Genomic DNA, 14090 nt, shown 5'->3' with positions numbered 1-14090 from the left:
CGTAATTAAATATTTTTAATATCGATACAAAGCGCACTGGAGTCTAGGTGTGGTCCAAGTATATATTATTTACCTGAGCAAGAAGTAGTAGGTGGGTTGTATCCACGTTGTAGGTATCCAATTCAAATCCAATTGTATCCAAGGTAGGTGGTACCTGTGGTGGTACTTAACTACCTATTTTAAAACTAAGATTTTCTACGTCAATACTGCATACTTTTGACAATGACACTTCGAATGACGTTTCCAAATTTTCAATATCCATACAATTAAAAAAATATATTATTGCCTGTCGGTAGCGGCCTATGCCTTCGAATTTATTGTTTATTCAAGTTTAATCTTATTGCTTATAATTCGGTACATAGGTAGTGGAATAAAATCAGGACATGTAAAATTATTAAAGTGCTTATTTGTTCGTGCAATTTAATTTAATAAGTTTACATTGGCCGGGGAAATGAAAAAGGAAAAGCAAAAAAAAAATTAAGGTTTGTATAAATGAGTCAATATTTCGACCTTTAATGTTATATTTTTTGGTATCAAGGAGAATAAATGATTGTTATGATAATAAATAAATCCTGTAACTGATCTCGAAGTAGGACTTGTTCTGTTTCACAAAGCCAACACAATTTATGATATTTTATATAAAACCCTGTAGTCGTACGTATATGTACTTGTCTTGTAAAATAATTAATGATAACAATAATTTTAATATTTCAAACTGCACTAACTCATCTATAATGTATCTCATCAATATGGAATTAGATTTTGGTGTAATTTCATTATTTTGTTGTTGAGTTGAGACAACCTTTGCTTTCGCCATTTTATGTCGTCTTTATAAAAAAATATGAAAATGATAATAACCATTTACATATTTTTTCATCTTGATTGTTTATTTGACTATTTATCACTCCTACTGTAGGATTGAGAAATTCTTTTACATCTTTAATTTATCTAATTAGAATTTAAGGTTTTAAGGTATTAAGGTATAGATTAGCAGTGTTTTACTGCTAAGCTGCACCTGCAGAAGTCAAGTCTGTGTTTATATACAGTAGTATACTGTACATGTAGTTATAAACTGTACATGCATTACTCCGTCCCCTGGCTTATCTGCCGCTCCCTGTTATCCAACATGACTATAATTATTGAATACTTATTTTATGAAAATCTTTGCATTGATGATGTGTCATTGAATAGTGTACAAAAAAATGTACCACTTTGTTGGCTTGAAGGCTAGTTGGCTTTTGCTTCTCAAAAATATAGATGGGATAATTTCAACATTAACTGAATTTGCCTCCCTTCCTATTCTTTTCATGCAAAATAGGTGCTTTAGATCAAGAGCCCACGACGGCCAGACTTTTTTTTCTTTAGGAAAGTTGAAAGTTTCTCTGTATATGTCCCGATACAGATAAGAACGACTAGCGATTATCAAACCTGGGTTGTGGTTACTTTGGCAGGAAACAGGTAGTAAAGGTGTATAAAATTGTACCTAACTTTCATTATTAGTTTAAAAGCTAAATTTTATATAATATGTTACTTGGAGACATATAAAAAGATGTTACTTCAAGAGCCGGACAGTTTTCATGGTTCTTACATCTTGCCAGACACATTTAAAAAATAACTAACATATCATCAAATTAACTTTACTACCTAAAAGTGTATCAAATATGAAATAACCCACTAAAAACATTAGTTTACTATAATAATGACTAAAAATAATAGTATAATATAAGTATAATTTTAAATTATATAGTATAATTTTTATGATATGTTAGTTATTTTTTAAATGTGTCTGGCAAGATGTAAGAACCATGAAAACTGTCCGGCTCTTGAGGTAACATCTTTTTATATGTCTCCAAGTAACATATATAAAATTTAGCTTTTAAACTATAATGAAAGTTAGGTACAATTTTATACACCTTTACTACCTGTTTCCTGCCAAAGTAACCACAACCCAGGTTTGATAATCGCTAGTCGTTCTTATCTGTATCGGAGACATATACAGAGAAACTTTCAACTTTCCTAAAGAAAGGAAAGTCTGGCCATCGTGGGCTCTTAGATTACTTGTGATAGCAAGTTATTATCTATCATTATCTTACCGGGGTTTACCCTTCAAGAAAGTGTGTAAAATGTAAATGCTATTTCTGAATCAGCTCATCTTAATATATATAAATCTCGTGTCACAATGTTTGTCCTCAATGGACTCCTTTTCTTTGAAAACGCGGGCGAAGCCGCGGGCGGAAAGCTAGTTCATTTATAGATTGACCTTAAAGTTGTAATGCTTTGTGACCACTAACATGCTTAATCAGTTTGATTTTCTTCATGATTTTTACAGTTTTTTTTTTGTGATTGTTGATTTTCAATTGAAAACAGTAAAAAATTTCTCCAAATAAACTTGAATGTTTGCTTACATTATTTATGTGGTTGAGTAAGCCCAACTATGTTACTATGATATATTATGTATTTAGATATAAGTTACATATTATGTAATATCGACATGATTTTAAAAGAGCAACTATGGAGTTTCTTGCCGGTTCTTCTCCATAGATCACTGCTTTCCGAATAGGTGGTAAATGTTAAAAATAATTATGTAGTTAATGACGATTCGAAAGTGCTACTAAATAGTAGTCTAATTGAATAAATGAATGTTTGAGTTTGAGTTTGAGTTTGAACTATAGAAAATCTAATTATATTGTCATGCTAATACTAGAAATATAATTTTGTTACCAATATGCACTTATTTGTAATGTTTTTCCAGTACCGTAAAGTTCAACTTATTTTGTTTAGATTGTTCCCAGTTTTTTATTAATCTACCATCTACCATATTTTCTGATTTTCTCATTGATTTCTATCAATCTCTTGGAATCAAATGTAATATATTTGATTCCATTTTTTTGTATCTATTTACAATATGCATTGTACATGATTGTTTTGATAATAAATAAATCCTGTAAATGATCTCGAAGTAGGACTTTTTCTTTTTCACAAAGCCACTACATTTCTGAAACACAACTTTCGATATTTTATTATATTCAACACCTAATATACTTACAAAGTTATCTAGATGTAGTGTCAAACCGCACCGTTTGATCTTTCGTAGTAGATAATAAACGCAACTGTTTCTTACAGATTATACATATCTATTTTACTTTCAGTAATGTGCAATGAAAGAAACACCACATACCCAAAATCATGTTCAACATAGAATCCTACATAACTCCCATACTGCTCAGCTATGTTGATAAATATGTACGAGACTTCAAACCAGCCGATGCACAGGTATTTCAATATTTAAAACATACTCTGATATGTATGATAAAATGTTTATAAAACAAGATTTATTATGTTTGTTTATAATAATTGGTTTTTGGTTTAAAGCGATATAACATATACATACTGTCATACGAGTAAATAGTTTGAAGAATTTTGTATTGAACAGTGGAATATTATGGTTTGAATGTCTGTGAAAATATAAAAGAGCTTGATAAAATTATAAGACTATTGGATATTACAACTTAATTACAATTTTATTATCAATATACATTTTCCTATAAAATCATTGTTTTAGGTGTCACTATGGGCGGGCGGGGTGACTTTGCACAATTTAGTATTAAAAGCAGATGTACTGCAAAAGGAAGTGGCTCTGCCGTTCACCCTCGTCTCTGGCCGCATACACGAGCTCCTCATTCAAGTACCATGGACCAAGATTATGTCAGAACCCATTGTTGTCACCATCAATACAATAGGTATGTATTGATGAGCATCATTACAATAATATTGCATTATACCTGTTTTGAAAGCAGTTTTATTTATTATTCTATTGATATTAAAAATTCAGGTTTGTTATCACATATTATATAAACATTTGAATCAATAACTGACAATAATAATTATTTTCATGTCTTAACTAAAACAACAAAAGTTTTATGTTTTGTTCTTAAGCTGAATAACTTACTGTAAGAGTTAGGACACTGTTATAGGTATAGAATACTAACTATATTATTCTAAACTACATTTTCTATTTATTTTCTTCTAGAATGCATACTCAGTCTCAATCCCCCTTCACCAGAAGAGAGTCCACCTCCAGAAGCACCCAGGTAAGCAATTATCCTTGTTAATAAAGAAAGGGAAAGCATTCATTTAATTCATTATCCTTACATATTACAATCCACAAAATGTTACAAATACAAACTAATATTGAGAGCACAACAAGCGTAAAACGTTTAAATTACAATTATTTCATGATTATTTACCGTTAAAATTACCTAAACCTGATTTAAAACCATCTAATTCCCCAAACCAGGACGCAAGTAGTAGAAGCTCCTCCGGGCTACATGCAAGCGCTTGTCCGTCGGATCGTTAGCAACATATCCGTGCGGGTCCACTCGCTGATCGTGAAGTATGTGCACGATGATATTGTGCTGTCCCTGAATGTTAAGCGGCTGGCCGTGGACAGTGTGGGCGCTGATTGGCAGCCGCAGTTTGCTGGTTAGTGCTGATAATAGAAATGTTTATATGCTTAATGCTTATGCTTGTAAGCGGCTGATTAATTTTCAGTTTTGCGTGATTGTTTTTCTTTAAGAAGTGGATGGCTATGTCAGTTTCTATAAGACTTAGCGGGATGTGAAGCCTAAAATGACTGCTTCTATGCTTCATACATAAGCTTACACATTAAAGATCTGATCTTAGGAAGCCACCATTTTATTTTAAAGACCAATAGAAAGAATAGCCATGTACTAAAGTACAAAATTAATGTTATTTCTTTATTATAGATATAGATCAAGTTGAGCCAGTTATCAGGCGGCTGGTTCGTTTGGATGACTTAACGTTGTGCCTCGACAAAAGTGATTCTGATGGAAAAATACGTTTTTATCAAGAACCCCTGCTATATAGATGTCAATTAGACCTCCGGTGAGTAATATCGTTTGAAGGAATAGCATTATAATATGTAAAACATGAAATAAAACAAAAAAATTGTGATCTAAAAATATATTTGGCTAGTGGCAGTTTACATTACAAAACTTTTATGTATTACAGAATAATGTAACCATCTTGTTATTTACTAAAAAATCATAACTTATTACTTTTTTATAGAGTATTAACGCGTCTAGTATCCGCCAATACGCGTCGAGCACGCAGTCTCAGCGTCCAATTGCGTTCGAGCCGGCTCGCGTGGGGCGTGACCAGTGAGCAGCTCGTGCTGCTGCTGCGGCTGCTGAAGGAGCGCTCACTGGCGGACACCAAACCCCCCTCGCCGGTGCCCAAAGCGCCGAGTGTCCAGCTGGCGCCGTTGCGTAAGTATCCCTTAACGAATAGAAAACGAGCTCCCTGTTAGCGGCCAATGCGATCGAGTTGGCTCGTGTGGGGCGTGACTAGTGAGCAGCTGGTTCTGAGTAGCATCACCCAATAGGTGACGAGCTCACAGTCGGTGACCAATGCGATCGAACCCTCTCGCGTGGGGCGTGATCAGCGAGCAGCTGGTGCTATGTAGCATCAGCCAATAGGCGACGAGCACGCAATTTCAGCGTCAGTACGCACAAGGTATATTTACTTTCGTGTAACTTAGTGTAACCATCTTGACATACGTAATTTCACATGTTTGATATTACTTAGATGAATTGGTCGTTTCAGACCGCCATAAACTACCCGTGCTTAATAAAACTCTCTTTCCATATTATTTGCAGTTATCAGATAACATGATTTACCAATAAAAAACTTTCAACCACAGATTCAGTATCATCCAACTCAGCTGAACCAGCACGCAGCGAGAGCTGGTCCGAGTGGGCGTGGTCATGGCTGCCCACGTGGATGGACCGCGAGGGCGTGGAGGAAACACCCGCACCAGCTGCGCCGATACCGATTGCGTTTACGGCTTATTTGGAACACGTGGCGCTGGTGTTTAAGGTCAATATTACGTAAATTTTAATAAATCAAATTAAATATTTAGATTAAATATATAACTATGGACATACTGCCGTTGTAAAAGGGACGTATAGTGAATAAAATATTTTAAATTCCTGTTTCATCTGGCCTCAGTAACATCTGCCTAAAAGGGCATTTTTGTCGCGTGGGTATTTTGATGTTAAGATAAAATTAAATGAATTGTCTGCAAGGTACCATTTTCAGTGGAGAGATTTTATTTAATTTTAAATCTAACCAGGTGATGGAAGTAGAAGGCGGTCGCAAACGTGCGCGCGGTGTTCTAGAAGTTTCCGCAACAGATGCAGTAGTTAAGAGCTCAGTGTGCTCTCCCACAACTTTACGGGTACAGTTCGGTGCTAGAGAGTTGGCGCTAGTGTCGCACGGCCGCTGCGTGTGCGGGCACGTGGGCGTGGATGCGGTACGTGTGATATACTATAGAGAAGTGTTGATAACTAGACACACTGACACTGTGAGTCTAGTTATCAACACTATATATCAATAGGTATCTTCTTTTTAATTGCTACTTACTACTTACTTTGACTACCTATTGATATCATCTATTAGCTAGTTCAATAAAGAAACGAATCTTCAATGGCGGCGCTTATCATTCCCTCTCGCTCACACACGGCCGTATGGTATGCAAAAAAAAGGGAAAAATTAAATCACTAAAATGTATTTGATTTTCCCTATAATAGTTTTTATCATAAATTTACAATGACAATTATGCATTTGCTAAAGTAAATAATGTTTTATTGGAATTTGACAAAATATGTTCTTTGGGAAAAGTTGTTCAGTTTTATGGGCTTATTACAAGTATTATGGGGATTTTATTACATTCTGTATACGTAAATATGATAATTCATATAAATACACAAATACAATAACAAAAAAGTTTGTCAACAAACAATTTGAAATAATTAATAAAATAATTATCAATTTACGTTATTTTTATTTTCTTTTTTGCTGATCCTACCATCTGTCAAAGTCAGCTTTGGCCGCCATTGAAGATTCGTTTCTTTATTGAACCAACTAATATCAATAGGTAGTCAAAAATGTCCAAATAAAAGCTCTGCCAAATACACGCGAAGGCATAGTTTTGCTATGAATAATATTAAGAGCTTTCTCATGGAATAATAATAATTTATACTGATAAAGTATTTTTTGAGTTTATTCGTTACCAACAAAAATATAATTTACACAGTTGAACGAAGCACCGACCATATACCTCAGTAAAACGGGTGACCACGATGAAGATTGGTGCTGGACGGACGAGGACTTCAGTGATCACAAGATTGAGCTTGGAGTCGCTGCTGATGAGCAGCTCGGAGAACCACTGCCTACTGTACGTATTATAGCTGTCCTGTCTCATGATATTTTTATGTGCTATTTATTAATCTTAAACAAAATTAATTTTTTTCCTCAAGTTGTATCAAAAAGTTTTACGCCACATGGCAGATTACAGCAGATCACCTCATGCAATGTATAACCCACAAAACCTATGAATTACAATAAATCATTTGAATTAGGAAATTTATGCACACTATACTTTACATTTTGTCAAGATACATAAAGTTTTGTAATTTTGGTGTGTATAATCAGTTATAAAATATGTAAAATAAAGACCGTTAATCATATTATAATATCCTTTTTAGCAATCGGACAACGTACCAGATTCTCAAACAGAGCAGACTCAAGACCAAATACCAACAGAAACGGATGAAGCAAAAGAAACCTTCTGGACCAAAATGGCGCCTGTTATTTATGTAGAGTACAACCATGATAGAGTGCCCTCTGACAGACTTGTTAATCCGTATGATAATCCACCACGGGACTTTGAATATAGGTAACTATTTGGTTCCTTTGCTGTTAGGATATCTTTCAAGATATTGTTCATAATATGTATGTTTGTAAATTTCATTTAAATTTATACTAAAAGATTGTAGTGATTTTTATGAGTCTTTCTTTTATAAAATGAAGTAATCCTCGAGAGAGATACTAACAATTTCTGTAATCATCATATTGCACTGCACTGCATAGCTAAAACGTGATAAAACTTAACAAAATAATCCATTTTATCTAAACTCCCTATTTGAATACACAATTACACATTATTTCAATAAAAACTATCATAATTCTTAGTGACTGGGTGGAAGACAGCGTAATGAAGATAGCTGTGAGTCCAATGTGTGTTCAAGTGTCTACTGGCCTGATACATCGGCTTGGCGTTATAAGGAATGCTTTGAATACTGTGCCATTGTTTAATGATGAAGGTTAGTATCATTTATTGAACAAGGTTCCTTACATCAAAATATAGACCCCAGACTCACAATATAGCTTTCGCTATGTTTCAGGAGTATGAGGGTATACTTGACATATTTTTATCGTAAAGTTTATGAAGTGCTTGTAAGTTGTGAATTATTTTTGGTTAGAAACGTTTCTTGTCATCGTTTCAAGGAATGTCGCTTAGTTATATACTATAGATAAAAAAATATGTATGTCAATTTGGGAATGCTAAATACGATAACATTAAATTTATAGGAAACAGAGGTGGAAAAGACTTTTGTATCTGTGTATTTTATACATCTACATATATTAATTACGACTTGATAAAATCTGCATTATTTCTTTTATAGAACTTAATATTTAAACGGGTTTAAAACATGTTTAATTACTCCTCCTAGATCCACCAACACGCACGCTAACTGTGGAAGAATGCGACGCGCTATCCGAAAACCTTCCACAACGTCGTATAGGTATAGAGATAGAGGGACTCACTATAAGGTTGATGCCCTGGGATCACTCGCAAAATGATAAGCCTCTAGAATCATCCATAGTACTTGATGTGGATCTGCCAGAAGCGGTGCTCAATGTGGCCGCGCCTTTGTATCCTTTACGGTTAGTTCGAAGTTACTTTTTTTTTTCTTTATTGTGTGATTACTAATAATATGACGATAATAAAACAAAAATATGCATATTATCAATTACTGACAATACTTAGATATACCCAGTACGTTTAGGAATAACTGTCGAATATGCCATGATAATTTGTTTTATGTGTTGAATTTCGGTATTAATAATATCTACTACCGCACCCATATTATATTGTGTACTTACTCATTTATAATGTAATCATTCTATATCATTTTTCCAAGTTATCTATCTACTTAAAAATTCCAATCTGAACCTTTTCTCTACGAAACTTAAACTTGCTCTCTGTTCAAAGCCTCCTTACCCTGTAATATTTGACCTAGTTACTACTAAAACTAATATTAACTAATTAAAATAATACAGTTAAAAGAAAGAGTAATTAAAATGTATTGTTTTAATTACTGTATTTATATGTTGAAGGTACAGATAAATGTATTTTCTTCCTTCCAGGGTATGCTCCGCAGCATCCCAAATGCCAGAAGACACCGGACCGCTCTGGCAAGCTGCTCGCCTCCATATATCTGGCTCTATAACCGCACTACAAGCTTCACTGATCTCACTAGTGGATGACAAGTCAAGACCCTGCGCACGCGCAGACGTTCGCTTCGTTACGCATTCGCTGATGCATAGGAATTACTTCGCGGAAGATAGTGTGGCGTTCAGCTATAGTGTTAAGATACGTGAGTGTTTTTTGCATAGTGTACAATGGTTTAATACATAATTGAAATAAAAAGAATTTAATAAAACTAAATATACAACTTTTAACTTTTTTTACAAAAATATTTTTGGACAAAAAGTTAAATAAGTTTGGTGTTATTTTAGTAAATCCGAAAATTTTGCTTAATTTGGCATATGCTCTTGAATTTTAGAACAAAAACAACTTTTAAATCCAGTATTTTTTTATATTTTTTGCTAATTTTAAACACCGTGTAAACATTAAATGATATATTCATTATTTATTATTTAAAAGGTGAAGCAATAGTGTGCGGCTCTTCAGCGCGTTTACAAGCGGCCTGGTACATTCCTATATCTCTGTTCACTCAGAAAATATCTATGCCGCTAAAACACACCACCGTTGCTAAGGATGCTTTGACTGATGAAGGTAAATTGGAAATTGTACAATTAGGATCTCAATCATTTAATTATTATTAGTTGAAACCCTCGACAGTTGTGTCTTAGGTGCAAAATTATTACTAGTAAAGATTTTCTGCTGTAGTTTTTTTATATTCTTAATTTAGAGTATTTGACTTATAGTGCTTTAAAATATAATTATCAATAATGAATGAAAAATGTTTTACAATGAATATTTATATGTTTTTTATCAGAATCCGTAGCGTTAGAGCTGACACTAGAAGAGCTATCGTTGCGGGGCTACATAACGAAAAACATACATACACACATTGTGACATTACATTCAGTACGAGCTACCGCGCATCATGCACCAAGTGAGTTACTTGTACCTATTCAAATAAATTTACATCAATTTTTTTAAATTCTGTTTGTGTGTAAGTTCGTAGTAATGTTGGATATTAATCGTTAGCACATGTTCACAGTTGACGACGAGGAGAAACAAGCTTGGTTGCTTTCGGGCCCTGATATGCCCACGACAACGTGAGTATATATGTCGTGGTCATATCGTAGATTTGATCATTTCATGATATGAGTGGCCATTTCACGAAATGGTCGCATATCGTGAAATGGCCAACATAGTTTGATCAGATCGTTAAATCGTCAACGTTTCACGATTTGGTCATCCACATTTGGCCAGATCGTATAAAATATAAAGAGTCCATAAAATATTAAAAAATTTCAGAATATATTCTAAAAACTTGTTTAATGTCATTTAAGTTGCCGGCAGCGGCCGGCGAATGCCAGAAGCGAATCGTTTTTGCAATAGAAAACAGTTAGGTTAGGTTAGGTTAGACTTTGATAAACAACGCACGAGCCGAGCGAGCAAAGCGAGCGTGCCGCGGCAGCGGCCGACGAGTGCCAGAAGCGGATCGCTTTTTAAAAAACAAACAATTATAATAATATAGTAGTAAGTAGTTTCTTAAATTATTTTATTTAAGTCGCATTTTTTCTTAAATACATATAAGATATCCACATTTTCCATAGTACTCGTACCTCTTCGTCGTAAATTCTTTGCTATGACTTTCTTCATAATATTGTTATTAAACGAATTATGAAGTTTTTAACTGCGAATAATTTAATTTTCGCCAGCGGCCGCCATCTTATCACATAAACACAGAGCTTGCAGCGCCTCTACCAACGATTAATGTAACTATTTTACGATATGATCAAATAATTTTGATCATTTCATGAAAAAACCGTGCGTTAATTGGCCATATCGTGAAACGATTTCTTATCATTGATCTGCCCAAACCACATCATGATGTGGCCAAACTAAATTGGCCATTTCACGATATGCGACCATTTCGTGAAATGGCCACTCATATCATGAAATGATCAAATCTACGATATGACCACGACATATACATAATAATAATGTAGTTATTTTATTTGTGTTGTGTTAAAAATACAATCTTCAAAAAAAAAATCAATATTTTTTTGCAGACCGTACCTTCGTATTGCGTTTCAATGGTGCAAAGAGCCGACATCAAACGCGTTAGATTATATCGGCATATGGCTGGAACCTATGGCCTTATGTGTCGATCCGTTGTTCGTAGCCTGGCTTGGATATAGGCCGAAGGTTAAGATTACAGGTATCTATTTCAATGAAGAAGAGAACTAATTATTTTATTTTATTTTATTAATTAGAAGACATTACAGACTTATAGATAGTAGATACATCTGTGACTAATCGTTATCTGTAATAAGTGTAAGTATTATCTGTTATGTAATTATTGATGTATAGAAATTTTTTCAGAATCACGATCGCAAACGTCTAATCTGAAAATGTCTTCATCGCAGTATTTATTGAAGCGACGAACGACTCCACCGGTAAGCATGTGGCTTTTAATATAATACGGAAAACGTAATTTATGTAAAATTAATTGATGTTTAATTCAGATTACGAGTGCGGTATTTTTGAAATTAATTTTGACTTGAACAATGAAGATATTTTATGATTTTTTTTATGTAATATGTAGGGAAATATAAAAAAAAATACTTATTTGCTAAAAACATAGTATAAAAAGAATATGAAATATTTGCCAGTCAAGCGGTAGAGGTGGTAGCAGATCAGGGTCTGGAGCGGAAGTCCACGTGAGGACTCGCAGCGTGGAGTCCAGCAGCGAGAGGAGTGATAAGAAGGAGCCTAAGCCTAAAGCTCCAAGTGTGAGTATGGATTGCGATTTGCGTTGGTTTATTGTGGTTAAGTTTTTTTTTGGATTAGGTGTCGGTCTGATAAAATGTGGAGGAAGGAAGGTGGAATTCCTCCATCGAAATATGGAGGATCCTCCTTACTTCCTCCACAAAAACATTAGAATTTTTTGAAGAACGCATGATTCTTAATTTTTTGTTTGTATTCGATAAAAAATATGTGTAGAGAAAGTAAAAGAATTATGTAGGTATGTTTATTTATATCTTATATTCATTTCATTGCTTATTCAATGTATCTCAGTTCAAAGTTCATACCAAGATTGGAAAGCAATATTTAGCATCCTCCATCATCTTAAACGTGTTGCTCTAAAAAAAAAGTCACATAATTCAATAACTCGTTCACGTGCAGCCGCCGCCCGACGTGTGGTGGTCAGAAGAGCGTTTACTCCACTTGCACGCTCGCCTCAAGCGCATGCTAGTGACGTTCGAGTGCGGAGTGGTGCTGGTGTACGTGACAGCGGCTAGCGCGAGTGCGGTGCACTGTGCGACCGCGCGCGAATCGATCGAGCGGCACGCGCTAGGGCTCAACCGAGTGCTGGCTCTGAGGTAACGTGTATTTTAATGATTCACCGTGCCGGGACGGGCTGTGCTGAAGCCAAATGATACGACATCAAATTTCAACGCCGTGCCAAGTTCAATCATGAATCACTTCACACAAAAACTATGCAATAATGTTTGATCATGCCCCGGACTAGTCGCGACACGGTGTAGCATAAATCAGCCTTTAATAAGGCAGGGCTGAAATTATATGTTTCATTAGTAACTTGCGAGAACAACCGCGAATGCGTTAGCGAACTTTTTAACCATAGATTCAGCGAGGCGACAGTCTTTAAGCGTCATTTATAGCGGCGAACGTACAAACGATTGTTTTTTATAGCAGACACTAAACTCAGTATTCATTACATTCGTAAAGTATAGTGTAATGTGTAATCTCTACTAATACTATAAATGCGAAAGTAACTCTGACTGTCTGTTTGTTACTCAATCACGCCTAAACTACTGAACCAATTTGCATGAAATTTAGTGTGGAGATATTTTGATACCCGAGAAAGGACATAGGCTACCTTTTATTGCGAAATATGTACCACGAGCGAAGCCGGGGCGGACCGCTAGTGTGTAATATAAACAAAATCCACAAAATTTATTTCAAAAACATTTCAGTCTCGGTCGCTGGTCTATACATTCCAATTCCTCAATGAAGCATCTCTGGCAAGAAATAAGGCACGATGGACCTACATTTCTTTCAACAAAAAGCGAAGACAGTAAGTGTTCCTATGATTTTCAATATACAATTTCAAATGTTCCATTAGTAATTATCTTTAAAGGATTATAATGAATCTTCAAAATTAATACCTTCTTGCAGTAGGCGAATCGTTTCCCTGGAAGATACGTATCGCGGACGTGTCCTGCTACACACTAGAGGTTCGCGCGGCCACAGAACGTTCTGGCAACGAAAAATCCGCCAGTGGACTGCGGTCACAGTTGAAACCCTGTCCAGTGGCCATGCCCAGGACAGTGCTCGAACTCGTGACCACCACGATCACGCTGTCCGTGGTCACTAAGTCGCTGCAAATTAAGACTATACCGAGGAAAAGTGAGGTTAAGAAACAAACGGATACGAGTAAAGAGGATGAGGTAAGTTTTTGCTATTCTATATAGTGTGTTCATTGTATGGGACCTATTATAGTATACTATTGATGTAAGGGAAAATTTTGACTTATATTGGATTAATTTGTAAGTAAATAATGAATTACATAAGAATAACACTTATAAATGTTGCAGAAAGTGAAGTTCTTCACGGGTGGCGTTGATTTCAAACCATCTTCGTTGAAAGAATTCGTTCGTGGGCCGGCTAAGTGAGATTTCTTTTGTTTACCTTTTTAATATATTGCCTTAATTATACC

The 14090-nt window shown here is 35.0% G+C and overlaps 1 protein-coding gene across 1 annotated transcript in view; it reads left to right on the top strand.

The window, feature by feature from the left end:
- Window positions 1-287: 287 nt before the first annotated feature.
- The window catches only part of LOC123704979, a 52333-nt gene continuing 38530 nt past the window's right edge, over window positions 288-14090 (top strand). Inside the window, exons 1-24 of the mRNA XM_045653507.1 lie at window positions 288-482; window positions 3150-3273; window positions 3563-3740; window positions 4031-4091; window positions 4298-4482; window positions 4767-4905; window positions 5089-5288; window positions 5723-5898; window positions 6155-6334; window positions 7118-7258; window positions 7569-7759; window positions 8056-8186; window positions 8598-8811; window positions 9295-9524; window positions 9815-9946; window positions 10170-10289; window positions 10398-10455; window positions 11419-11567; window positions 11732-11805; window positions 12022-12141; window positions 12536-12732; window positions 13348-13448; window positions 13550-13821; window positions 13969-14042. Of these exons, the coding sequence (XP_045509463.1) occupies window positions 3187-3273; window positions 3563-3740; window positions 4031-4091; window positions 4298-4482; window positions 4767-4905; window positions 5089-5288; window positions 5723-5898; window positions 6155-6334; window positions 7118-7258; window positions 7569-7759; window positions 8056-8186; window positions 8598-8811; window positions 9295-9524; window positions 9815-9946; window positions 10170-10289; window positions 10398-10455; window positions 11419-11567; window positions 11732-11805; window positions 12022-12141; window positions 12536-12732; window positions 13348-13448; window positions 13550-13821; window positions 13969-14042 (3410 nt within the window). The 5' untranslated portion in view covers window positions 288-482; window positions 3150-3186. The remainder of the gene's footprint in view (window positions 483-3149; window positions 3274-3562; window positions 3741-4030; window positions 4092-4297; window positions 4483-4766; window positions 4906-5088; window positions 5289-5722; window positions 5899-6154; window positions 6335-7117; window positions 7259-7568; window positions 7760-8055; window positions 8187-8597; window positions 8812-9294; window positions 9525-9814; window positions 9947-10169; window positions 10290-10397; window positions 10456-11418; window positions 11568-11731; window positions 11806-12021; window positions 12142-12535; window positions 12733-13347; window positions 13449-13549; window positions 13822-13968; window positions 14043-14090) is intronic.

The sequence above is a fragment of the Colias croceus genome, chromosome Z, assembly GCF_905220415.1.
Source record: "Colias croceus chromosome Z, ilColCroc2.1".
NCBI classification, from domain to species: Eukaryota; Metazoa; Arthropoda; class Insecta; order Lepidoptera; family Pieridae; genus Colias; species Colias croceus.
Note: the sequence above shows the minus strand (reverse complement) of the source record. Positions and strands in the feature narration are given on the sequence as shown.